Consider the following 27,931-nt stretch of genomic DNA (forward strand, 5'->3'; position numbering starts at 1 on the left):
CTGCCAGCCTGAACAAAAGCCAACCTGTTTCTCACGAACCGGTATCTCCCTAGCTGCCAGTCCGGCCACAAGTCTCCGCAGTGCTCCTGCTTCAGCCACCTTCAGCAAAGCACAGCGCCCGGCAAGGATCGTCATCCTAAAGAAACTGGTTCCTAGTCCCTGCCCCGAAGAACACGCTTGGCAGAACGGAGGAGCTGTTAGAGCTGACAGGGGGAAACGTCACTGAACGCAGAACAACTCATCGCTCCCTTCCCCGACTGCCCAAAGTCATAGAAAATTGCTACAAGAAAAATCCTATAGGCCTTGGGGGGTTAACCTGTAGCACTGGGCATGTGCTGCTGCCATCTAACGGAAAGCAGTGTTTTAAAGAAACAATTTCAGGTTATGTGGCCAGGTGGAGCACGCGATTTTCTAGGGCTTTATCCGGCCCATCCTGTCAGACATTCTTTCATCTCAAAGCCTCACGGCACTCCTGCAAAATACAAAGCAAAGCGCTCATTCACATTTGTAAGGCAGGCGGGACGGAGGACTGAGCGTGGCGGGAGAGGTCTGGGGGTGGCAGGAGAAGCGCGGTGCTGTGCCCTCCAGGCCACAGCTCTCCTTCCTCCCTTCTGTCCTACGGGGACTTGGAAACCAAACAAAAGCAGCCAGTAACTTTTAAGTTTAGTAAAATCATTTATATACACCAATGCGTAATATTTACAATATAATACTGATCCAAAATAAACTAACATGTTACAGATAACACTGAAAAGGAGAAATGAAAACATTTTAATACACAGAAGTTAAACATGGCATATGAGGACAGACTCAGATTTTCAAAAGAAAAACCTGAAGTAATGACAGCAAAACTTCGACATGTTGCTATTTCCAATCGAAAACTCTTTTGCCTAGTCAAGTTCTTCTAAGTTTTGAATATATATATAGCTTAAAATAATCAAGTCACAGGAGAAGTCAGATATACATAAAATTTTGGAAAGGTCAAACGATTTCAGAGATTTTTCTCTTAAATAAAATTCTAAAAAAACCCAAAAAGCCTACAGAGCTTTCTCATATCCTTTTAGTGTTTGTATAAAGAATGTCTTCTTTGATCCCACACAACCCTTCCACCTCAAGGTATTTACAATATTCACAGTCTGCTATAAAGGATCAGTAGATTTATTACCAAGTAAAACCTTACATAATCAAGACAAGGTATCTTGCATTTATGTCAACTGAAAAATAAAAAACACAGGAAGGAGAAAGTAAAATACTATTTTAAAATATATAAATTAATCCATTAAAGTGTATTCAGTTTTGAAATCTAAACCATAACTTTTTAAAGAGTAAAATAATCAACTTTCTCATAGAAATAAAACCATTTGACCTTGAATCTTCAAATTGCATTTCTTAATCTGTCCCTCCCTACCTCTGTTTTAGATCAGGCCATTCTTATTTATCCCAGAAAATAAAATCTACAGTAAATCCATAAAAAGCAGTTCCTTATTCACAAAAGCCCTTAGAAATTTAACTTCCCTCCAGGTACCAAAACATTTCACGGTCCGTCACAGATGTACCCACCTCACTATCAGTAACAGCTTGAAATTATTCTGTTGTGCAAGTTAAGGGACCACAAAGAGAGGAGGGACCCTCTAACGCACAGTCAGATCCCATCTTCCCTGCTTATTTCTGAGCAGCCTCCGATGTCGGTGAGCAGCAGTCGCCCTCGCACCCCAAGGTGCTCCCCGCTATACCAAACGCACACCGGTGCTGCAGAAACAGGCTGAAGCCATTTCCTACAGTGTTACACAACAGCATACGCCTTGCTACTATCACCTTTAACACTAGAGCAACCTGCCAGATTAAAAATAGGTCCCAGCGTGTTACACGCCCAAGTTGCGCGCAAGGTGCTTGGATCGTATCAGGCTGCGGCGTGGCAGCGGTCTCTGCTGACTGCACTGCGCATTGACCGTGAGAGTAGCTACAATCTGATCCATTTTTCTGCTAACAAGTTCTGGCTCCCAAGAAAACTGCCCAAGTATTTGACTCCTTGGACAGCGGAAGTGCTTTTGTGGGGAATTTTTTGCACTCCCATTCAAATAAATGTGGTTTCCTTGTTTATTTCTCTATTTGCCACACACAAAAGTTCCAATACAGTGCGATTTCTCAGAAAAAAACATGTATTTCAAGTTAAAAAGGAAATAATCTATTACATTTAGAGATTGTGTGGATGTTGACATGACCTAGAATTTAGGGCAAGGACAGAAAGGCAAATAGGGCCTGCAAACTTGCTGATGCTACCAAGAAATGACAAATACTCTCGTCTCTTGCTAATTCTCTACAGTTGTCATCGATAGATGTCAGTGCACAAATATTCCATGTAGTGTCAGAGGTACAATTCTGGCTTACACAAAAACTCCCCATTTCCATCAGAGAAAGTGATGGTTAAGTAGGGACTGTGGTTCTTATTCTGCAATAAATCAGGCATTGGAAAACTATCAACAGGATTAAAAGAAAGCTGAACAAGGTGCTGACAAAGAATGGGAAATGAAGTATCTCCTTCATGTAAAAAAGTAAGTCACCATTTACAAAATTTTATAGAAAGAGTCAGACACTGGTTTGCCATCCAAGCTAAAGGTTGCAAGGAAGTCTGGTATAGAAAAAAAGACAAAAAAGAACAAGGCTGGACTGCCATAACGGTAAATTGGGAGATTCATGGCTCAGGTTTGTAAGTGTAAACCCAAAATTAACGAGCTATGAAATATAACAATAATGTTCAAGAGTCATTACTAGTAGCCCTGAATTGGCACTTCAGTCTGCAGACCAAACTCATTCAACGTCTGCACAGGTTTAGTACCAAAATATCTCTATAAAAAGCCTTCGACCAGTCTCAAAAGAAAGAAAAGCGTCAGAAGGTAGAAAACTAGAAATATGTACAGATTCTTTTCATTTGTTTGTTTAATTAAGATTAAAAAAAGCAGCTTTTGGAGCCAATGTTCCAGACTAGTGTAAGAATCTGCTGCCCTGGGCAGCCTCACGGTCCAGGCAGCATAAGGACGTGTGTCAAGGAGCAGCCCTGCATCTGTTGCTCCCCAGAGGAGCTCGAAGGCAAAGAGATGGGGAGCTTGGACTCCAGAAGGTGACACAAGAGAAGGCTCACCGGTGGATTCACACAGCAGCACTATGACCCTTGCCAGGATGATCTCTTTCAAACAAGAGGACAAGTCTGAAATCAAGTGTTGGATCTTCTAGAAAGGAAAGAATGGAGTACATGGGTGGAACACACAAACTGCTGATCTGGGGCCAAAGCAAATGAACCCTACACTTGTTGTTGTCTGTAGAAGATCCCACCATGAAAATAAAAATAACTTGTACATAAGTAACTAGAACATTCTTCTGTTCTGCTGTTGAACAATATGATAAAAAGAGGAGTCTTATGCTGAATGGCCAACTCAGCCTTAAAAAAGGTCTGAGGAAGATGGGGAAGAAGAAAGAAAGAGGATTAAGCCTTAAAGAAGGTCTGAGGAAGATGGGGAAGAGAAAAAAAAAAAAAAAAAAAAAAAGAGGGCTACTGATCAGAACTGAAAAATACAGCAAGCATATGGACTCAGGTGCCCTTGGCAAGGCCAAGCGCGGCTCTCAGGTCATCTAGCGAAACAGAAGGCTATTTAGTTGCCTCACATAAAGACTCAGAATTTAGGTGCAAAGGATAGCTATGAAGTTTGGGTTTCACAGCACTTGCTTCAAGTACTTACTGAGCAGGGTGTTGAGAAACTGTGGCTGTCTCATTCACATACATAGTCATTGCAGCTGGCTGTATGTATAGCAGATGGAAGGCAGCTTCTGCAACTGGTTATTAAGAAAAAGAATGGTCTTTAACAATATAATTTGCCCCTGTCCGAGGGACTCATGATTAACAGTACATAAGTGATCATATATACCTCAAGGAACTGAGTTTTAAAAAAATATTACAGTACCAATGATTTTTTTGTATCTACAACTATACAGCATTTTCAAGCAGTATGGAAATTTAATGAAATAATTATGATTTATTAATTTACATAAAAATACTTTTTACAGTTAAAGAATAAATCTTAAATGGTAAAAAAAATAAGATTAAGAAGCTCCAGCTATTGAGAGTCATGGGAGTTTGTCTGCTCTTCGATAACTTGTTTTACTATTTCTGCCAGTTTTAGTCGATCCACTTTATCTGTGAATCCTCTGCCTGAAAAGAGAAGAATAGGTAGTCAGCTGGTGCTGGGCACAAGGAGGAAAGCAATCACTGCTGGAATCATACACTGACTTGAACACAAAACAGTGCTTCACATAGAAACATAGGACAGCATTTGCAAGGGAACCAAAATGAGTTATGATCTCTAGTTCCACTGAAAAAAAATTGAGCACTTAAAAACCTAAATTAAACCCAACCAAACAAAAAACAGAATGAGGGAAGAGGCACGGCCAAGCTCTCGTGAACCTGGCTGACGCCCCGGTCCCCTTATATTCATCAGCATCTGCTCCTGGGGGCTGACACCTCTGCCACCCTGTTTTGTCCAGGAGCCATCTGAACACTCCCAAGGCAGCTGGCCTAGTTTAATTCTGTTTCCTATACAAACTGAGCAGAAGAGATGATGAGCTGATATACATGAGGGCAGCAGCCTCCAGCAGAAAGCAGGTAATAAACAGCTGGAAGGAAACCAGCTCAAAACAGCTAAAGCGGCTTCTAAAGTGATGATCCATCTGTGCTGTTACGTTTCTACATGACTTCATGCCTTTGAAAGCTCTACCCTGAACCTCAAATAGAAATTTTAAAGCAGAACTTTCAACCTCATTTCTAGAACATCCATGCTGGCAGATGGGCTAAAACAGTGTCAATACCTAAATCAGCCTGACACAAATTCAAGAAATTTCTTTTTATTTCCATATAAGAAGGTCACCGCTTCTCATATTTTGCCTGGCATTAGCACCGTTCTCTGTGGAAGAGTTCCTCACCATTCCAGCTGAAGCTCTGAAGAGTGTCTCGCAGCAACTTACACTCTCGATTATACTTCCACGCCTCCTGCATCACTTCATTCAGCTTCTCATCTTCATTCTCTCCTATTTAGGAGAAAAAAGATAAACAGGAGGTTTGACCTTCTGCCTCGCAGCAACTTCAGAGCTTTAGTGAACAGTCTGTGCAGTTATTTCTCCTCGCCTCACGCAAACTAGGAAACCCATCTGAAAGCAGACCCGAGAGCCACTCCTGTTTGAAAGTTATTTTAACAGCTCTGCATGTCCTGTTGACACTAATAGCAGGCATGCACCAAAATTACAGTCCAGACAATGCTTTCCTCTTGAGACTGACTAGGACAACAGGAGTTTTGTTTATCCTTCCTCACTGCTGACACAGACTGATCTTGAGGCACAGTAAAGTCAGTCTTGCATGTTTAGGAATGTAACTTTCTTAAAAGTGGCAACCTTTACCAGCCTGTGGTAGAATGCACTGAGCAATCACATCTCTGAGCTTTTCCAGAGCCACATTGGAATCGTTACTTCCGTTCTCAGGGTCATGGATATAAACACCATCCTTTGGCTTAGTGCTGCAAAAGAACAAGGAGGAAACAATTACAATTTGAATGCAACTCGAGTCCGTTATTCGTCGCATAACTGCACGAGTATAATGCTCTCTTTCACTCTCTGGAAAGCTGGGACTGGGAGCTAGATTTAGCATTAATTGTAACAATGTCCTGCATTATGAGGCCACTTTAAATATGAAGAAAAATAAATATTCCTTTAAATTAATTCAAGTAAGGGTAATCCTAAAATCCATTATCCTAGTTTTCAGATGGGTAACTTGAACAAAGAGAGAGAGATTACCTCACTTTTTCAGTAAATAAATGTCAGGATCAGAAAAAAATATTGGAATTCCTTCTCCCAGTTTGCCATACCTTACTCAACATGTGACCCATCTTCTCATAATAGATCTGTTCTGCTACCTGTGTAACATAATAACGCTATCCAATCTCCTTCCTGCCCTCACTGGCATATCTTGGAAGACACACCATATTGTGCAAGTATTACTTGACTCCAACTACCTATTTCAGCATGAAGAGTGTGTCAACCAAATCAGAAATTCAGGAGCGTAGTTACAACTGAATGAACCTGTAACATGTTTAAAGTAATTCTCCTGGCATCACAGCTGCCTACATTTTGATCTTTCAAAAACAGCTTTAGAGAGTTACCCCAGTAATTTCCTTTTGCGCAGGATTGGGTTGTTGACGGAGTGAAGGGGTTTGAGACTGACTTTGAGGTCTTGGATTCTCATGTTCGCAAGCTGTTCTGCATGAGCCTGTTGTATCCCTGCAACCATTGCCTGGAATGAAGGGAGTTGCACTTGATGTTTTAATTAGATTCTTTGTGAATTAAAGAACAAAATATGGACAATGTTAGCCCTGGACAAAAAAAAAAAAAAAAAAAAAGCACACCCAAATGCTATTTATTTCAGAGATGCATAACAAAAATCAGGTTTGCGTTATGCAAGACATGATTAGAACTACAGTTATTGACTGTGGGACAATACATCTCAACCTCACAGAGGCTGAACAGGACAAAGGATCATCTCTGCTTCTCATGTTCACAAGCTTAAGAGTGCTGACTGAACTCCTCTTTGAGCAGTTTCAAGGAAGCAAGAAGGGCATTTGCTGCTAATTAATGAGGTCATAGCTGTAGTCAGGTATAAAAGATGGGGGGGAAAAAAAAAAAAAAAAGAGAGAAAAGGCCTACAGAAGAGTCCTCAAGCACATGTACTGCCATACTCTGTTCTCTCCTTGTTAGCACCTGGCTGCTCTTTACCCCTAATTTTGGAACATCTTCTCCTATCCCAGATGTCAAATGGAACCATTTCCATTTTCTTACAAAGATCTCAGGCTCTCATTAAGGCAGGAGGGGAGTTCTTTGTCTGCATAATACCATGTGAAAGAAAACACTCAAACCACCCAAGAGCTACCCAGCTCCTCTATGCAACGTTCTTGAGAAAATAAAATGTTGTTTAGACCTTGTCCATCATCAGCTGGGCAGAGGGTAGGATGTTATCAAGTGCCTCAGTGGAGTTGAGCCAGGGATGGTCCAGCACACCTTCAATGGTCAGCCGTTCCTCAGGTTTGACCTTGAGCAGCCTGGGAGAGGAATCAATCAGTCCATAATGAGGTCTTTGTTGATTCACAATGTGCTGCTCTGTCTAGGATCAGAGCACTTAGCAATCTCTAAGCATTAGAGAGGCCAAAAAAGAAACTCCTCCTAACAACTAAAACACTAAGCTGACTCACAAGCAGTCTGACTTTCTACCAGCTTCACTGACCCTTGCTGCAGCGATATTTCAACGCTATCACAGCTCATTCAGTTATATTCAGCAACTCAGTGTAAAAGAAAGGCGCTGGAGGCCATTTTAGTAATACTTGTGTACCGCTGAACTGTATATTCACATCCTCACAGATGGGAAATTATCTTCCAGATGAACTGGAAACAATCCAGACTGACAGTCTCTGGAAATGCACATCTAGAGCTCATCCACACAACACTGTATACTCATACCAAGGACTCTGGGCATGGTGAAGTAAAGCAAAGCTTCAAAGTTGGAAACCTGTTTGCTGAATTAACTGCTTTCACCATGCAACCTTAGCTTTTCTCCCCCTGCAAAAGCCTCAAGTAATGGACACTTTGGCAGGCTACAGCACCTCAAAATAAGAAGGAACTTTATTCTAAGATATCCGAAAACTCCACGGAATTAAGTTTTACTAGAATGAAACCCTGGAAAGAGATTTTGCAGAGAAACTCATGTTCTCATGATAATCATAACCGTTTAATAAAAAAAGTAAAATTTCACACAGAGTGCTGACAAGTTATCCCAAGAGTCTAAATTAGAAACAGAATGACTTGATGAGTTTGTCACACTTTCTTAGACAACACTGTAAATCAGCTTCCTGGCTGCAAAACAGAATTGTTTAATGTACCAAGAAAGTGGAAATAACTTTTACAAAATGTCAGCAGGACCACAGACTAGCTCATAAATTTCACTTGCAAGGCCATGCTGCCAAACAGGTCGTAAGTTCAGTTTTAATACAAGACCCAAGACACATGCATTCCTTTTCCGTAGGTTTTCAAAGTCCTAACCTATTATCAAGCACTCCAGCTCATAAAGCTTGAGGTCAGAAATCAGCTTGACATGCTTGAAAGGAAGCAGCTGCTTGAATGCAAAATGTGACTTCCAGAAGCAAGACTCCATAGGAATAGCAGTCCACATAAACGAAATGTAAATTTATCCAGCCTAAATGTATTCCTGCACCATAAACACAGATTCAGACTCATTGGCTGGAAAAGACAAGCAGGAAAGGGAGTCCCGATAACACTGGTGAGAGAATTAAGTGAACTGAATCCAAGTAACAACATTCTGTGAGCTGAGTTTCATGGCCATTTTAAAAGATAATGAAACCTATTGACTGTGGAGCTTCTGAGTGAGAATAAAGACTTGACCTTGGTATAAGTGGAAGTTTCACTGCAACATGATCTGCAGTTTATGTGGTGAAAGGTTGTGGGCTCTCCTGCACTGCTATAAACAGGTCCCAGCAACCTTTCCAAATAATGTTAAGCCCTTGGAGATTTTACAGTACGTCAGAGGAGACAGTGACAATTTAAAATTATTTAACGGACTGATTTTTTTCTATTTGCATTGCTTTTATCCTTCCAGTTCCTCTGGTGATACAAGCAAAGGCAGTAAGTGTCTCTCACGTTCTAAAAAATAAGTGAGGTCAAGACCTGATCAGTGCCACATTCCTGCTTTCAAACAGGACCACAGGACCAGAGTCTTTGAAAGATTTGCAATGGAGATGTGCATTGCATGAAAAACAGTTTCCATTAGGATTTAGAATAAAATATCGATGCAAAACCTTATCTCATGGTCTAACACCTTGTGACAGATCTTAACCTCCCTTTTCATGCCTCTCTCTTGACTCCTTTTAGACTGTGTATTACGTGCACAGGGTTTTAAGGGACAGATCTACCAGTTCCTGCCATGCCACCTAAATGCCACCTGATTTTAACAGGCGTTTAGACATTACCATAGAAGATATGTGCCTACAGAGCACTTGCAGATGTGGCAGCTGGTTGTCTATATTGTTCTGAAGCAAGGTAGTGTACCCGCTCCCCTTAGGGACTAAATGCACAACATACTCTAGCAACTTCAGAGACTGAAGACATCAAAAATTGAACACAACAGTTGGGGAGGAAAGAAGAGAGGGAAAGAAAAATATTTACTAGACTTCATTTGTGCTGAATATGATACAAAATGTTTCAGCTGTATGTGCTACAGACAATTCCCCCCACCTTTGGAAAAATGAGCCCTTTGTGATAGTGCACTTTGAAGTGATTTTCCAATTTCTTAATATAAGCAAAGAGCAATACAACATTTTCCTCAACTGACTCACTTTCGCACAATGTCTTTCGCCATTTCTGAGATCTGGCTCCACTCTTCCTCTGGAAATTCAAAACTTCCTGTCATGATCTTTTTCCGCATGTCCTTTGGAATTGTCCGACTATGGTGTTTGGAGTAAAACGGAGGGTATCCACACAGCATCACGTAAATAATGACACCCAGGGACCACAAGTCACAGCTCTGAAAGCAAGGAAATGATCACTTTGGGGCGCGATTTGCAGCAAGCAGTGGTGCAGCTATGTTAAAAATTCTATGTGATTCGCTAAGAAAACAGAAACACAGCTCAGCCTCCTCCTAAAGGTCCATCTGAGGACCTTCATGGATAAATATGGCAAATATGTAAGCACAAGATAACTCCATGCTGCCAAGCTAAACTACTTCCAGTACCAAAAAGTAGCTTGTTTACAGAAAGCGCTCCTGTAACTCTGTGCTATGCAATGGTAAATTGTATGGAAACAGCCAGTGCGTCAGAGGCGTGAGCAAGCTGCGCATTTATTACATCTCTTAAGATACTTGAATCCTAGTCTCTCAATATCAGAACATAGAACAGAATACAGTAATTTTTTAGAATGTGAAACTAAAAAAAGAAACACCATCAACACCATCAAACAAATGAGCTAGAAGAGATACTTAGTCAGAGAGGTCTGTAATGAAAAAACACACGTCCTGAAAGGCACAGAGATGAAGAAGCTTCAGAAAGCCAGGAGCCGTATCTCACAGCTGCTGACGCTGCGCTCTCTTCTGTCCTCCCACCTCAGCCTGGAGCTCCCTCCCCTGCCCTTGCACCAGTGTTCCTGCTGATGTGATGCAGAAGTAGTTCATCCAGGAGGTGGATCCAGCCAAAAAAACCAGCTCAGTAAAGAAGGTGAAAGCCAGATTTACTCCCCATCTGGATCTCTGTGCATTCAGACAACATAGACACTACTCGGGAAGAAGGGAAGAGTACCATTCCAGCCTAGACTTCAATTCAAGCTTCTGTTGGACCATATCCTTAAGGATACAGCTCTGTTATCACTTGGTTATGGCATGGTGCAGGCTGGGGCTGGTAGGACCTGCTCTGACCCTAGCCATCCATTCCTAGTATTTCTTTTCTGCCAACACTAGCACTTGTGCAGCTAATCATTTATTTTTACTGGCTTAGTTTCCAGCCCTATCAGTCCTTCAGGGGACTCCCAAAGGTTTATGCCAGCACAAGGATGGACAGGAACACACAGCCAAGCAGAAGCAAAAGCCTGAACTCCAGCCACGTTCAGGTGACTGTGGAAGGACACACAAGGGCAGATTTGGGGAACTGTGGAAGTTCTGCGATCTGTTTACACAGACAGAAGTCTGCACAGCTGCCAACTGAAGCAACCTCAGCACCACCCTGTCTGCCCCAGGCTGTATATTCCACTGCCTACTCTGCCACAGCACCAGCGTTCATGAAGCTGCACAGATGGACTCAGCAAACACAGAATCCCTGACTCCAATAACTGTTTTTTGACTGGATCAACACCAACCCAGAAAGGGGCCCTCAAAGGTGAGACTGTTTCCCTCTGGAGGGAATACACCTAGATCAGCTCATACTGACCATTAAATCCTACCCTTGGCTTTTGACTTCCACAAAACATATGGATGCTGATAACGAAAGAAACTTCAAGGAGTTACCCACATACGGATGCTTTTCAGCAAGTTGTTTAAGCCAATCTCAGATGGCTCTAGAAGTCTAAATTTCTATTTAGGTACCTAAATTCTCATCATTTTTCCATTGACCAGAGATAATTTTTAATGAAATCAATGGGACTTCAGGCACCTAAGTAGGAAACAGGTGTCTACATTCTTCGTGGATATGGGTCTCAGATGCTATTTCTCAAGAGTCAACCCCCTCCAGTCATGACATACACACTTACATTTGATCCGATACACACACAGCTTAATAAAAATACGCAGGGAATCAAAGATGTGGTTCTTCCTCCAATTTAAATCTGTGGGATAGAGCTGCTGATCACAAGGGTGGATCACAGGCATTTCCACTCAGGCTCTGAATTGCTGTGGAAGGACAGTGTACCTGGGAGTTTATCACAGTCTATTTTAGGGAACTAGGCATATGCCAGATGCTGCTTTTGCAGTGAATCACACTTGGCAAGGTAAGGATGAGGCCGCTTCTTTCAGCGGCCTTTCCAGTTACTGCCACCATGGCTGAAAGCAGTTCAGAGTGACTGATCAATTCTTTAAATGAAACACGAAAACAAAATCACTGTATCACGTTGTAAATCCCAGAAGATCACGGCAGCTGAACCTTGTCAGTATGTGAGTTAATCCAGTTGGTATCTGTTTTCAAGGTTCTTCCATTCTTTACAAGAATATGTCCCATATTTTGCTTCAGGTGCCATGGCCAGGGCTCTTTGGTTCGTTAAAAGAACAAAACAGCCATTAAACTGTTACCAACAGGAACAGTGAGCAACCACTTCTAGGTGTCTCTGGAACTGCATCTACCCTTTTACAACGAGAGCGCCCTTGGAGAGGGCTGTTACTGGAGAGTAAATCTGCTTCAGCCCACAGAAGTGGAGTTCTCGAGCCTTGTGAGACTTTCAGAATTTATAAAAAACAACTTTCCCTGTGACTGGGGTTCACACAAGAGAGGGCAGAAGAAAATCTGTATTGAAAAGACTATTGTCACCTGAGAACACTTTTTATAAGAAGTGTCTGTCTTCAATCATCAAGCTGTTTCTCCAGGATGGAGAACAGATAATCGTAACCCTGAAGAAGGCAGATTCAGGATTAGGAAACCCACGTGGACTAATTCAGTGTAAGTTATCTCTGCCCCTGTCCGTCTTTGCTTTAGCTCTCTATAGAAGGCTACTAAAACATAACACTATATACCAAACTACCCCCTCTAGCATGTGGTGGGTTAAACAACCATCCTTAAAACTGGAATCAGTGTAGATACTTAGCACTGTAATCAGAACCCGACTAACTTTAATCAAAATTGACACTCTGAAAGAAAAACACTCAGTAGTTCAAAACACTGCTAAGCCAGCAAGAGACAGTGATGATAACATGGAGAAAACGCTTTGGAATGACCACAAAGGAGTATAACCTTTCAGGACACTTTCTGTTGACACTTTTTACAAGACTCTAGCAGCAGTTGTTATTGCCTGTGGCTACTGTTACGGATAACGCAATACACCATTGGTCATTTTGCAGAAGATCCCCAATACAGACAAGGTACCACCACAGCTGCCTGAACAAGATAGCCTAAATAGTGCTTTGCACATCCAGAAACTCTTTCTGACAGCAGAAAAGAGGCTTCCTTTGAACCAGCCTCTTGTGGAGGTGAAAGAACTTCCCACGTGGTCACACTTCAGCAGAATCATTCTACTCTCTCCAAAATCCTGTTGCTCCTTTAACAGTGTTTGTATATTTTTCCTTTAATTAGAAGATCGTTAATTAGGCTTGGACCAAGTGTGCATTTCATTATTCACTCTATCAGAAAGAACGCAGAGCCTTCAGCGTCTTTCAGCATGTCACTTCTAAACTGAGAAAGACGGCCACCTGCACAGATCATTATCTTCTAATTTGCCAGTTCAGCTGAATGAAACCTGCTCTGAACCTAATACATTTAAGGGGAGAAATACCACTGTATACCTGGTCAGTCCTTTTAGAAAAAACAAAGGAACCACATTTTTGAGAAATACAGTGCCAAAGATACCACTTCCTTACAGTTGAAAATACACATGTACACAAAACAGCAAGCAACATGACTTTTCCCTACTGTTTCCTGTAGATTCTGCTTTTTACTCAGTGTGAGATATTTGGCTAGTTAGATGTATTCCTGTCACAGAGATGAGAACAACTTTATTGCTCCTGGCCATAAGTGCGTAATTTCAGGGCATTGAAGTTTATTGCCTTAGGTGATAAACTGTGTCTATAGACTACTTCTACAGCAGATAACATCGGTGGGGTGGGGAAGACACTGTGCTTTAAAGATATTGACTTGTGGACTGTTTCATAGCTTACCTTGTTATAAGTGTAAGGTGTTGGAGAGGTGGGGATAATACCAGATTTTTCTTTCTGATGCCGTCTTTGTGCCTCCAATACCTGTTCCCATGAGAGGAAAAAAAAAATAATGCAAAATACATCTCATCTACAGGCACCACAAACAGCAATGCCTATGCCAAAGATGCCTGATGCTTTTCCATTTGGTGGACTTATTCCAGCTACTGAAGACTCTGCCAAACTCAAACTATTCTTCCTAAGAAAGACTGAAGCTTTCTACATGGGGAAAATTTCAGCTAAAATATTTTACTGCTTTGGATGAAAACTCCGGTTTTGCCTTAATTAAAGCAATTGCTCACACCTCTTGTTCAAAACCTCTAACACCTCCGTGCTTTAGAACTAGAACCTGAAGTGTGTTTGGAGGGTAATCCTAGCTCCAGAGATGTCCCTTTTCGCCTTTCCCATGAACAAATCACATCAAATTTGTCCCTCACTGATCAAATCTGTGTTTCTGGGTTTCTACAAAAATCTCAGTTTAAATACACTCAGGAAAAGCTTTCTACGGGTTTGGTAGTTCACTTGTTTTACAACCCTTGCCCGTAGTGCACATGCCCTTCACCAGCAGGCTCCAGCTGGGGAGGCATTTTCAGGGCACTCGACTGTGGCCGCATGGTCTGATCTCTGCAATTGCTCTTCCTAGTCATTGAAGGCTGCCGACATGCCCAATACTGCAATTAAATATCTATCTGCAGTTTTCTTTTAATTTTCTTCAGGACTCCAACACAAAGCACAAAAGAGAGTGGGGAAAGCAGCACTACAAAAACCAGCCTGTCTGTAACTACAGATCATGTCTTAATGCATACTGACAAGGGGGCCAAGCCAAGGTGAACGGGTAACCCTCTGGCACTGCCCTCCTTTTGAGCAATTGCCTTTACAGAACCTTTTTGTTTCGGCATAGTCCTTTTTAATGTAATCTGGAATGAGCCTGAGCCGGAAGAAGGATTGCAAAGCAGGGACTTTTCCAAACTAACTGCTTTAGTGCCATTAAAGGCCAATTGTCAAAATCCTGGAGTACTCTCACCAGTGGGAGTCGGGCCTGGGAGAGTCAGGAGGCATCGGCAATAAGTCAGTGCTAAGAACACAGTCTGGGAAATTTGCCTCACTATCTCCTGCTGTAATAATAGATCACTGTGGCACTCCATCTTGAAAGGTGGCTACTATACAATTACTCAAGATTCCTGTGCCCAGGAGCCCTTAACAGGACAGCAAAGGCTTTTAAAATGACGTGGTTATGGAGGCACAGGCAATAAAGACCATGATTCCCCTTTAGCCTAGAACTGTAATCATTTGTTACCTGAGGTGCTACGTAATATGGAGTGAACTGTGGTGTCATCAAGTCACCTTGGTCTACTTTGGCAAATCCAAAGTCACACAATTTAACAGGTGCATCCTAAAACAAGGAGAAGAGGCTTCATTACAAAATCTCATTGTATCAGCTTTTCTAATACATATTTCTCACCTTGTACCCATCTTACCTTTGCCACACATACTCCTCTTTTGTATTTATACCCTTACCATTCCACAAAGCAGCTAAAAGGTCATAAACTGATCTTTAAAACAATAATTTTTGTTTTCCTGGGTGCTCTGGGTCAAAAGCAGCCCCCCCTCTCAGATTTTGGAGAGCACCAAGCACATTGTAGGGGGTCACTGCATATGCAGAGTGGTTATGAGCAGGAGAAGAAAGAAACAGGCAAGTGCTTGGAAACATCAAAGCACCTGTAACGCATGTTAGAACATCCTGATGACACCTTGGGAGGAAATGTGGCAGAGCGAGCGGATCTTCTCCTCAGCAAAGCAGGATTCTATGTTGAGGTGAAGAACCTGACCTATATTTAACAGCAGCAGCACGGACAGCCTGTACTCCAACCAGATCAGAGTATGGAAAAAGTGCAAAGCCAAAAAAGGTAATTAATTTTTGTCACCAAAACATTGCATTAATATCATTTTACAACTATTCTGAAAGTCACGATTGAGCCATTTTACAGAATTCAGCAGTAAACAAAGAATACCAAGTCTTCATCTTACCAGAGAGTTATCCTTGAAGAGGAGATTCTCAGGCTTGAGGTCTCTATGTGCAATGTTTAGTGAGTGGCAATGCTGCAAAGCCAAAGCTATCTGAAAAAGGGCACAATAAATCAACTACAATTACAGAACAACTCCTTTAGCCTGGACAGTTATTTTAGCTTTAAAAAGGACATTGCCAACATAGCTTAGACCCCAAACTTTTTCACTCCGCTTGGGTACAATTCTGAGTTAAGACAAGCCTGGCCATACTGCACAGTAGTGCAGTAAAGCAATGATTGGGAAAGTAAATCCACCAAGCTATTCAGTTTGCATTTCACTCAGAGCAAACAGAAAATAAAAGCGAAGTTGAACCGGGCTTCCCAACCATCTTGGTTTGATTAACTCAGGGCATTATTAGCCCCCCAGAAGTGAAAAAGATCATGACAGTGTCCTTTTATATGCTGTGCTAGGCCTACAAGGTCACTACACTTGCTTGCACACTCTCCAGCAATTACATTCTGTTTAACAGTCAACAGTGAGTTCTTGCTTCAGTATTTCAGTGAATATTTTAATGCATTTGTTACTGACTTAAGAGTCAACACTCAGACATTTTTGTTATTTAATTCGTGGCAGTATTGCCTGCAATTTACTCATTTCATGGGATATTACACAGAAATGCATTACTTTATTCTTTCAAAGACAGCTTCTTACACTGCTGTGGTTTAGAAACCTGTAACCCAGTCGTGAAAGTTCTACAGACTGTACATCTGAAAGTGCAATTCATTTAAATAAAACCAAAGCATAAATACTCAAAACAGCATTACTGAAACAAAAGTAAGGCAAAGCCACATGACCCTTATTTGAAAGTACTCCTATTGGCTTCTGCAGGATCCTACCCAAACACAGTACCCTGGGTGAAGCGCTGAGTCCTTAGAAGACTGCAAATTACTGTGACAAGAGAACTTCAGTGTTAACTTAGCTCAGAAACAAATACAAACACATTCCCAGAGAAAATGAGATAGCTTTGCAACAAGTTTTTAACTATTACGGGGTACAAGGAACTAAGACCTGTAGTTCAAGACAATGATGAAGAACCACTAGATGAAAAAGTATGACTTTAACATTACTTTCAAACTTAATTTGTATAAACAGTAAAGCAAAGAGTTACTTGGGACATGAACAACCCAAGTGTACACACAGTCAGAATTCAATTCAAAGTCTTGTCTTTTTGTATAGTTTTAAAAGATTTTCCCAACATGTTAATCCTGGAGACTGCCTTGCATTGTCAAATGGCCCAAAGGACATGAAAACAAACTGTCAAGAATAATTCTGTACTTCCACCTAATTTCTTTGTTGGATGAAACCAGAAAGCTAACAGCACGATTAGCATTTCATTAGAAACAAGTCAAAGCACAAGACAGAAAAGTAAAATGAAATTATTTGGCCCCCTTTTTTGCCTCAGTACCACACATTATCTCCCCAGCTTAGGGGGAAGCATGTGATTGGGATATGGATATATTCATAAACAGTCACGTCTATTTACAACAAATGCTGTAATATCTTGTCTCATGTTTTCTTTCCTTTATTCACTGCAGTGATCACTGGTGTGGGAGCAGGACATTTACTGATTAGTATCTCCAGTATAGCCTCTCACCTACAGTTCATATATCTTTTGCTTGGAATGCCAATATAACCTCCGCAAGAAGCAAACAATGGCAACTCCACCCCTCAGCTTCATGCCGTGGTGCCAATTCCCATGCAGAAGAGCTCAGCCATTTTGACAGCAAGATCCTTCTGCCTTGCGGTTCCTTACGGCAATCTGCTGGTCCTTTGCTGTGGCTCCCTAGAAAGGCTATCACAACATACAGCCATACCATCCTTCCTGAAACCCTCCCATTAATCCAAGCTTTCTGACCGGGCACCACAAGTCATCCAACAGCTTGGAAGTGAAAGGGAACAAGTTCACCCCAGAACAGAGAGGAACCAACACTGAGGCCCTTCTGCTTCATCATCCTGCCTACTCTAGCAGGATGTAAGCTAGTCACACCAGATGCACTGCTAAGCAACAAAGAGCCTGATGGACACCACAACCTCTAGGAATAAGTATCGTGCAGGCTATAAGACACAACATTCAGGAGTGAGTTGGGTAGAGAAATGGAGAGGGAAAAATGACATCAGAACAAACACCACAGAAAACACGCACTATAGAGGTACATTCCTCTTGTTATCTTCCATGATAGGCAGGACTTCATAAAACCAAATACAGAACCCAGCTTGCAAACCACTGGCCCAGGACACATGTACATAATTGTCTGCTACCCCGCCCAAGAGGCGAGAGAAATGCCAAGTCTGCCTCATGGCCAAGAGCAATTCTCAAATTGGAGCTCAGGAGCCACGCGGGGTCTGGTGAGAGCCTGTGGGCTGTTGGAGGTAACACTTTTAGAACAACAGTGAGGTATACAGCAGGAAGACTGTGCAAGAAAAGAGCGCGCTCTGGTGAAGTGTTCTGTAGACCAGGGTAAGAAAACCATTGCTAAGGACAGCAAAGACACCAGAGTCCCAACCCAGAAGAACTAGCCCACACCTTCAGATTCTTTGCTTCTATTAAAACTTTGGCATGGTCAGGTTATAACAAAGCAGGCAATGATCATTGGATCAGAACTGAGGATTATTTTAGCTTCCTTTTTTCCCACCCCCCCACCCCAAGAAATTGTTAAATACTTCAGCCATTATCATTCATGGATTTGCTTATACATGGGTGTTAACTTGCCTGCTTTGTTACTTGGCTTGCTTGCTTCTCAGTAAAGTGCCGGTGCTGGCTGATTCTGTGAAATAGCTCTCCCCCTTCCATCATCTCCATTACAATTAGGAGCCGAGCCCTGTTCAAAAGCATTTCATTTTGTTATATTAAAAATAATCAAAAAATAACAGAATTGCTACGCTAATAATGCATACTTCATATCTACTGACGCAGGCCAAAAGAGAGACATATACTTGCTTCTCCTACAGTTGTTAGAGCTATTTTGGTCCCGTAATTTTGCCTTTAAGCATATAAGCTGCAGGATTTTCTGGCTCCCAGCACAATCTGACTCACTGATTGTCAGCCAGGAATCTACAGTTTGTTCTTCATGTTGGGCTCCCACATCCAGCTGGAACAAACACCATGGACATGTCTACATGGGTGCATTCAGACAGATACATGCAAGTTCCACCCACGCTTTCCACCAGCAAGCCAGTTTGGACCTGGAAGCCATTTAGACACATCGATGTGTAACTCTGCCCTCAAAGAATAATACAGCAGGTAGAGTCTTGCATTAAACAGGCTAAACAGCTTCCAGGCTGGAGCTGGCTTAGAGCACAGCATGCACCTGTCTGCACCCATCCTTGCAGACATGCTGATCTGCCTAGGCACTAAAGATGTTCATGGGAACTTAGAAGCAGAAGGTTGAGGAAATATCTCTAATGCTTTTGAGTTTGGATACTCTACTGTACCTCATTATTTTAATTTACAGTTTTATAGACATAATTATGAAGGACAATGAATGGGAAATGTGGAGATCAGGACTGCTAGATCCTCAAGAAACTAAACTTCTAGTTGTTCTCACCACACAGCAGAATCGGATAAATCAGAGACTAAGACAGGTCTCAGCTCTTTAATTCTCCCAGCTCTTTTGTCGGATGTCTTTTTTTCCTCAACTAATATCCAATTAGAAGACAACATTTTTATCCCAAGCAATATTATGTATGAAAAATAATAAGTCTGCTTCATGTTTTGCTGTGTTCATTTTAAGCAGGACAATGTATTGTGAGTTTACAGGGCAGAACCTAGTATTTTTAGAAACAATTCTTTTTTTTTTTTTTTTTTTAAAATGAAGACTGGCACTCTGAGTTTCCCAGTAGCTCACAGGCATCACCATCATGTAAAAGGATCTCACTTAGGATTCTAGGTAGCAACAACAGCCGCAGCTTCAATCCTGCTTTAACAGTGCTTTGAAAGCAGAAGGAGGCTCAAAGGTTACAACTCAATTCAAGCTACTAAAGCAGTATCAAAGCAGGGCAGAAGCTAGAAGCTAATATACTCTCTCAGACAATGCAGGTATCGCAGACTGAAAAACCTGAGAAATGAAGATGTATTCAAAACCAGTAGTGAAGGACACAAATTCATTTAAATATGCACAGTTCTGGGCATTGACAGGGGAAAAAAGCAAGCATTGCTTAGTCTGAAGTATAAATATCGTATCTGGAACACCCTATAAATATTCATTTTGGTCACATTGTGATTAAAAAAAAGCAAACTCCACTATACCTTGGCCTAAACATGGAAAGCAAGCTGTGGGAATGAATCACCCTATGTAATCTTACCTTGGGCTGGATTCATGTGGGAACTGCACACTGTTAGCATAAACTTCAATAATTTGAACAATATTTGGATGTGTTGCACACATCATGTGCAGACGTACCTTGAAGAGAAGGGAAGAAACGTTACTGTACACGGTGACACATACTTGACCAGTTCTGCTCCTCCCTCTGCCCCCAAGACTATGGCACACATGAACCCGTGCGCTGCCAGCTGTGCTCAGCACCAGTCACACCCAGTTTAAAATTATTCAGAAAATAAGAAGTGCCTACAAGCATTTATATGAGTGACCAACAGCCATTACACTACTTGGACTGAGTAGGACAAAAAGATCATACATTGCCAACCAATTTGTTACAGACCATGGAATCAAACCCAGGAGAGTTCCAGAAAAAGCCCAATCTTTGATTTCTTTGGGTTTTAAAAATAACTTTAAAGCTAGAACTAGCTTTAAAGTAGCAATAGAGATATGACTGAAACCGAAAATTCATGAATAAAACTTGAAATTCCATAATCCAGCTCCTTTTATGGCCTCAAGGTCTAGCACTCACAACATGGGAAACCTCATCTCCTGTTCCGACTTTCTGAAACAGGAACCTAAGGAATTTTCCCCAGTTTAAAGCTACCTGGACTGCTAAATCAAGTCAAGGCTTGATGCACTTTGTAAACAGATTCTTTTTCCCTGGGAATTTTAAATGAGAATTTGCTCAGTAACGAGAAATGGAAGTTGCCTAAACCTTGAGGACAATTAACACTTCTTTCACTTTCATAAAAACTTGAACGACTGCCCATCATTTTCAACAGACTGACAGTTTGGTACCTTGGCATGGTCTTGCCAGCCACAGTAAGTCACAAAAAGTATCAGTGAGCTTACTGAGTTCCTCATACACAGATAAACCCATACCATCTAGAGTGCAACTTGAAGCATTCTTGGCAATTCTTAGAGTAGTGACATCCAAGAGTGAGATGTATGGAAGCAAAACCAGTTCTAAACTATTCGTGTTACATTACATGGGACACAGGGAGAACACCAGCGTTAAAATGCAGCTCTATAAATTACACTTGTGCATATACAGCTAACGCCTACAGCACACTCAAGAGTTAGAAAGACCCTCTGTTTCACCCACCACCTCATCCTATAGGAACTGAGCACAGCAAGGCTAGAGGATCAAACCTAAGGAACCTTGCATAGCAAGATCTGCAGAACATAGGGGTTGGTTTGTTTTTTTTTAAAAAAAAAAAAACCATTGCAACAATTCACCAAAAGGGTGAGACTTTGCAGTGTGTCAGAAGGCAGACAGTATAAACAGGAACTATACCTCATTTCTAGCTTTTGGACGATCAAGAAGAATTTTCAGTGCAAAGCGTTCTTGAGAGGATTTTTTCACGCAGACTCTGGTATTACAGCAATAAAATTATTCAGTCAGCAAGAATGTTAAAGAGACACTTCAAGCAATTGATCTGTAGTTATGAGTTTGCTCTCCACATGAGAATTAACAGGAATGCCCGCAATCTGGAATATACAGGGCATTTGTCACCACGTCCCAGCTTGAAAGCCTCAGTTTTCAGCCTTCCACAACAATCTAATACGTTATACAGAAACACCTGACACAAAGCTGTATTTTGAGCAATGCAGAACAAGTGCTTCAGAGCAATGGGTAACTGCAGACAAGCAGAATGCACTCTAGACATTCAGCCTTTTGATGAAAAAACCCAAACCACACAGAAGCAGCCTGAATATCTCCAATGGAGGGTGTAGTCTGCAATAAATAAAGTGTATCTGAATGGAAATCCTTGTTTTAGCAAGGCCACCAACTGTGCCGCACACGTTTTTTCTCTCTTTCCCCCATTTAACATTAACAATTGAACTGCGTCAGAGGGAAGGGTCCACATATTAACAGGCAGCTAAAAGAATAAAAAACAAAGGGATATTTTAATAAAGATCAGAGGCAACACAGCAACAGAAAATGAATGAGGAGAAACCAATTGCCTGGACAGGAAGATAAACGGTAGCAAGAGACAATCGCCCTGTCGAGCTCCCAGAAAGGAGAGGTGCAGACATTTGTTTTCCAGCACTTGTGCAAACTCCCACTCCCAAAAGGGAGAGTTCTTGTTGAAAAGGGAACATATGTTTTGCTTTACAGAAAGCATCCAGTTCCTGCAGGGTTAGAAATTCATGATGGGCAAGTCTGGTATGAGATGCAGAGCTCATGGCATTATCTGCTTTGGCCTCACATGATGATGTGAAAAAATAGCTGGTAAAAATAGCTAAGAGGCGCAGAGTGCTGATGCCCCAAGTGATGATACCATAGACGGGAGCAGCGACCTTTGCACCGCACTGACACTAGCATCAAAAGGACAAAGGTGTTTGAGAATCTTCTGCTGCCACCGTTTCACAACCGACTCCTGTTCCTGCTTTGCTTCGGGAATACGGCAGTGAGACGAGACAAGGCAGAGAGGCAAGGAGATTTTTTTACTTCAAACATATCCCATAAAAGACAATACCTCGCTCGCACATCAGCTACAACCCACATGGAGTACAGAGACATTTGTTTGTTTACAAAGAGAGTCTTCCATGTATCACATTGCAATTAAAACACATACTCACTTCTCCACGGCTAATGAAACAGGCTGAGATTACATACAAATCCGCAGGTGTGTCTTACCTAACAGGACCACTGATCCCAGCTCCCAGCTTCTGAGTCCAGTTAATGTTGTACTCCTCTAAAATGGAGGTTTCCTGTTCAAGAAGAGGCAGGGGGAGGGGAAAGAGAGTGAAAAAAAAAATTACTACATCCCTTCCAAAAAAACCAGCTCAGCAGACCTGATTTGCAAGATACCTGAGCAGGGAAAGAGCCTGCTTTGGAGTTTTGCTTCACCTAGGAAAATTAAACATAAATACAAATGCTTACATAATTTTAAACTGAGACATATTATTATTTCTGTGCAGCTAAGAACGCTCACCCTGGCATTCCAAAACAGGATTATTGAGAACAGTAAATGGGATCTTGCGCCTTTAATACAGAAAGCGTATCAAGGGCACTTCCCCCCCTCTCCCCACCCCGACTCTTAAATCCAGCTTTCTACCTATAAATGATCAATCGCAACTTAATACAAAGGCCTAGTTACAGCATTATTATGTACTTTTTGGTCATACGGTCCAGTGGAAAATGATTTTGTTGCTTTCTTAGGGTTTTCAAACCTTTGGAATCATTACACTGTAAATTAAATTACTGCATGACTAGTTTTAGCTTGTCTGATAATGAACCAGGCTCATGTTTATGATCCTTTTGTCCAAATCCATATAAACAGGGTTTGGTTTTGTTATGACACAGCTTGGGTGCTATCGTGCTTAAACATGTCACAAGGTGCGATGTGAACGTAGCTTCAGCGCACAGCATTTTGACTAATGCCGCTGTTACACAGATGGTGATCTAACAACAGAGCAGGACTGAACGGTGGAAATGTGTGCCAACACAAGTCAAAGTAACACATGCCATAAAATTCTGCCTTTGTTCTTTTACGAACATTGTTACCTATGTGCGCGATCATCTTTCAAAAAGCCACGCTTTCTGATAAAGCGCAAGAAAAGGAGGTGGTAACAAAAGCTAGCACTAGAGAAGAATTAAGAAAGCAGGTAAAATAGTTCCCAAATACACTGAAAACAAATGGAAGAGTCCACTTCTTGCAAAGCAACTTTATTCTGATCAGATTTGCCCCTTCTGTTAACTTCAATTCAAAACATGCAGCATTTCAGGAATCACTCGTGCTACAAACTACGAGAAAACTGAGAACACTGGTGCTCTCAACTAAGGTATTGAAAATGGCAGTCCCCAACCTGGGATCATTGGCCTCTGCTGCAACAGTCACGGATTAACACTATTGCCAGGCTGGAGCCAGACCTCAAGCCACATGGATTGAAAACAAAGCAAGAGAGGAAAGCTGATATTTAAGGCAAGATTTGATTAAGATTAGAGAGTGCAAGAGACAGATATGAAAGGAAAAATTGCCTTTTAATGCAGTCTGGAGTGGGTATTGCATAAATCATAAATGACCAGTGTGAAAGGTGTAAAGGAAAAAGTTAAAGTTAACTGCAGATTTTATGAAGGGTTTTAAAAGAAAGGTGCATCACACATGGTTTGTTGTTTTCAAGCAGAAGCACAAAGAAACTTTCTTGTCAATTCAACTAACATAAATTTCACTTGTGAGAAGCGCATTAGGGAAAAGCTAATTTAATTTTCCTGATATTCAGATACAGAGAATTGCATGCATCATAGATGGAATGAAAACACAGTTTTAGAAGAGCATTAATGAGCAGAGAAAGGGTTTCTCTGAACTGAGGAGTACCTCCTCAGCACATGCTTTCAAGATCACACTTAGTGTTTAAGTTTTGAAGAAAGTCAAACCACTGAACTGGAGAAGCAAATGCCAAAGTACTCTGGAGCAACACTGTGATTAAGTGATAACAATTCTTCATTATTTGTTATAGAGCTTTGAAGTCTGCTGCTCCTGTTCCAAAACCGAAGGGCCGGCCTGCCCCAAAACTTACCTAACCCTTTCAACTGCACAGGTTGGTCTAAAAAGAGATACTGTCTCCACATACAAGCCCAGTCTTGACTAAACAGTTTCTGCTGCCTTGTGCCACTTCTGCGATGGCACAGAGACTACTTGCTTCATTCCAGCTGAATAAGTGGAACAGAGAAGCCGATTAGGAATTGGAAAGGCTGTGATCTAGGAATCAAATGAAGTGAGAATACAATCTGACAGTTCTCAACTCCTGAAGGACAAGTTCAACAACTACAAATAAGTCCATTTTTAATAACAATTTATTTCCTCTTTCATATTCTGCATATTTGCCATTGTTTTAAATAAAAAAGGCAACATTTTTGTTTTCTGCATATTTTTATTTGGATTACAATCTTCGTTCAAAAGCAGCTTTACAACTTAGAAGTAAAAATGAATAATCTAGTGATCAAGAAACACTATTCACCATTTCCTAATAGCATGAAATACAGTATTTGAGAACTTTGGTGGCCATCAAGGTACAGAATCGCTTACTTCTAGTTCAGAAACAGGAGCTCCAAATCCAATACCAAGGCTATGTAGCTGCAAATCAACATGAGTTCATAACATTCAAACAGCAGGAAATATTTAAAATGTACAGAGAGAGATGAAACTGCCCTCTGAAAACATCAAAATCTGTTTTAACTGGTAAGCCTAAATGCCTTGCCTCTTCCTTTAGATTAATGTACTGTGGATGCAGGCAGCAGAGGGTACGGTATCCTGTACTTAGCTCCACATCTGGAGAATAAAACGCCTTACAGTAGCACTGCTGCACAGCACTGAACTTGTAGACTGGCTGACAGGTCAGCTGGAACTAATCTGCTGTGGCTGGGAACAGAGGAGGCAGAAGAGTGTCGGGGAGAGTGCTTTCAAAAAAACTCTGCAGCGGTGCAATTTCTTACAGTAAACCTTTTTGCTCCTGCTGTTAAAGGAACTTTAAACTTCTGATCACTCTTTACATTAATTTCCAGTAGGCAAAGGGAATAAACTAATTCAAAGTGTATTCAATTACAAAAAAGTTTCACACAAGCTTTAAGAGTTGAGTTCTCTTCAACAGCACAATTCCCTTTCAGCAAGCTCAGTGTACCTAAAACAACGGTTCAAGTATCCTCCCATGCAGAGTCAGCAGTCTGGGATGCTAACAGCCTGGAAAGGCCGGACTCTCAGATTTCTCCTACCTTGATCTCCAGCAAGCTGCTTTCAGACAGGGTTAGGCATGCATCGGGACTACTCAGGGGAAAGCTCAGGTGCTTCTCAGTTTCCACTGAATACCAATGGGAAAAGGTTTGAAATAAGGTATTTTAAGAATAATGCACACTCGCTACGGTCAATTAAAAGTATACAGACTGCTGCTTGGACAAACGCTACATATTCAACAAGTGAAATGCCAACAACCAATGTAACTCCATCTCCACTGCTCCAAGACGCAGCCTTCCAACTTTAGCTAGTTTGCCTTAAACAGCGATCACTATCTTGAATCACAGACCTTAAACCCGCAGATGCAGGTAAAAGCCAATCAAACTTGAACAATAACAAAGTATTTGAGAAGCAGAGAAATCAGCATAATATATAAAAGTACTAAAATATGTTTTAGACTCAGATAACGCCTATAATCCAAAAGATTTGCCCAGAATCTGTTCTCTGTCAGGACCCCTCCAAACTGAGAGGGGCAGGAGGCAGATACAGGACTGTCCCTATGCTTATACAACTGCTTCAGCTTTTATGTTTTGTTTTTAAGCCCCAAGAGCTCTGATGTAGATCTTTACCTTCACATGAACTACTTGAAAAACCTTCTTTTTGAAAGCCTTCTGGACAGCTACTTCACCTGCACTGTGCCAAGACTGACAATGAAGCCGGAAGAGACAGTATACAATTTCGATACTTGATCTCGTAGTTTAAGTACAATCTGGGTTGTCTGAACACAGTGCTTAGACTTCCTTCTGCTTTGGGCTTTTTTAGTTCAAAAGGTAAGACCCACGTATGTTAAATCAATCCAGATTTCAGCAACACAAGACTGTGTTGCTCCTTCTCTTGCATTGATTTTTGCCCCCAATGAGCTTTGTAAAGACAAATCCCACCATGGCAGATAGCAGGGGTAAAGAAAGGCGGCAAATGCCAACATACGGAGTCTTTTTACCTTAAGGTAAATCCTTAAGGAATTCATTCATCTTATTAAAATAAGCATTTAAGAAGGTATCCAGAATCTGCAACAGCAAACGCTCTGCACAAGGCAAAGTGCCCACAGAGTCTTTAAAACATTGTTTTATTGTCACTTTGTCTCAAAAGGGTTTCCCCAGCTTCTTCAGGAAATCCGCTCAGCCAGGTCACAGAAGGATTCGCTGGGAAGCGCTAAGCTCACACACTGATTCTCGCTGTAAAAAAAATCAAGCCTGAATCTGTTCAGCTCCTCTACCACCACTCAAAACACAAACATCCCACACGCCAGATTTGTTTTCACGACAGCATCCGAACAGGAACTCGGAGATGGGCTGAGGCGACAGCATTGCCTCCGCAGCCGGGGACTGCTGGGAGGCAGAGACCCCAGCTCCCGGCCGCCCCGAGGAGCCCCGGTTCTGCTCCCCGCGGTCTCAGCGTCTCAACACCGATCCCCCAAGGCCGGACCCCGTAGAAGCCGTCTGCCTGCAGCTCCTATTTCCCTGCCCAGTGCCTGCCGCTCCACACCGGAGCGCTGCGGGCGACGAGCCCGAGGGCAGCCGGGCCCCGGCGGAGGGGCAGCGAGGAGCAGAGCCGCGGCCGTAAGAGAAGGAGGGACCGGGACCCGGCGGGCCCCGGGGCCCTGCCCGGGCTGCCCACCGGCCCTCGCAGGGCAGGGGGCAAGCGGGGACCGGTGGCGGGGAGGTGCCTACCTTGATCATCTTGTCCATCTCGTGATCCTCCGACATCCTCCCGCGGGGCTACGGGCGGCTGAGGGGGGGGCGGGAGGCCCCCAGGGGCCGAAGGCCGGCGAGGCAGAAGGGAAGGAGACGGCGAGGGGGGCCGGGGGCGGCGGCGGGGCCGGCCCGGGGGCGCTGGGCCGCGCTAGGCGACGGGCAGCCCCGGAGGAGCCTTTGTGCCGCCGCCGCACCGCCTCATCCCCGGCCGGGCGGGCCGGGGCGGGGGGGGCCGGGACCCGGCGGGGAGGCGGGGGAGCGCCGCGGAGGGCGCGGGCGGGCCCAGAGCCGCCGCTCAGCCCGGGAGACGCCGCCGCCGAGGCGCCGCCGCCGCCCGCGCCGCGCGGGAGCCAGGCATTGCCGGCACCCCGAGCCGGGCACACCCGCCGGGCGCCGCGCCCCGCCGCAGGGCTCCCGCCCCCGCCGCGCCCCAAGCGGGAGGCCGGCCCGCGCTCCCCGCCTCCTCCCCGCTCCCACCGGGGAATTTTAGGAGCCTCCGCCACGGCGGTGGCGCGGTTTACAGGCGGCCGCCGCCACCCCTAAATGCGCGACGTCACCAGCAAGGCCCCCGCGGGGCCTTCGAGTGGCCGGGTGCCTCCTAATGACGTAACGAGGAGGGGCGAGGACCCTCAG

At 42.8% G+C, this 27,931-nt stretch overlaps 1 protein-coding gene across 12 annotated transcripts; it reads right to left on the reverse strand.

Moving 5' to 3' along the window:
• Nucleotides 1-679: 679 nt before the first annotated feature.
• Nucleotides 680-27,377, reverse strand: MAPKAPK5 (MAPK activated protein kinase 5). 12 transcript variants are annotated; one of them, XR_012831465.1, is made up of 15 exons: nucleotides 27,275-27,377; nucleotides 22,511-22,584; nucleotides 21,164-21,239; nucleotides 19,850-19,947; nucleotides 18,258-18,366; nucleotides 15,509-15,598; nucleotides 14,778-14,873; nucleotides 13,445-13,525; nucleotides 9,438-9,625; nucleotides 7,013-7,133; nucleotides 6,201-6,331; nucleotides 5,437-5,558; nucleotides 4,972-5,076; nucleotides 3,735-4,204; nucleotides 680-3,227 (listed from the first exon to the last, which is right to left on the reverse strand). XR_012831465.1 is itself a non-coding variant. In XM_075718167.1 (15 exons), the coding sequence occupies exons 2-15, from the start codon at nucleotides 26,569-26,571 to the stop codon at nucleotides 4,110-4,112; spliced, it is 1,413 nt and encodes a 470-aa protein (XP_075574282.1). In that variant the 5' UTR covers nucleotides 26,572-26,779; nucleotides 27,275-27,310; the 3' UTR covers nucleotides 3,526-4,109. The 12 variants fall into 12 exon arrangements, 11 of the variants coding, with proteins under 11 accessions (XP_075574282.1, XP_075574280.1, XP_075574279.1 ...); XM_075718167.1 differs by lacking the exon at nucleotides 680-3,227 and adding an exon at nucleotides 26,545-26,779 and having other exon boundaries at nucleotides 3,526-4,204; nucleotides 27,275-27,310; XM_075718165.1 differs by lacking the exon at nucleotides 680-3,227 and having other exon boundaries at nucleotides 3,526-4,204; nucleotides 5,443-5,558.
• Nucleotides 27,378-27,931: the final 554 nt, after the last annotated feature.

Source organism: Pelecanus crispus, chromosome 11 (genome assembly GCF_030463565.1).
Source record: "Pelecanus crispus isolate bPelCri1 chromosome 11, bPelCri1.pri, whole genome shotgun sequence".
Classification (NCBI taxonomy): domain Eukaryota; kingdom Metazoa; phylum Chordata; class Aves; order Pelecaniformes; family Pelecanidae; genus Pelecanus; species Pelecanus crispus.

Excerpts from the sequence above, each read along its gene's own strand:
- MAPKAPK5 (XM_075718164.1), bottom strand. The coding sequence starts at position 27,310 with ATGTCGGAGGATCACGAGATGGACAAGATGATCAAG. Across the intron at positions 18,367-19,849 it reads CCACATGAATCCAGCCCAAG|GGCTCGGCTCCTAATTGTAA; the intron begins GTAAGATTACAT and ends GCTTTTGAACAG. Across the intron at positions 14,874-15,508 it reads TCTTCAAGGATAACTCTCTG|GATGCACCTGTTAAATTGTG; the intron begins GTAAGATGAAGA and ends TCCTTGTTTTAG.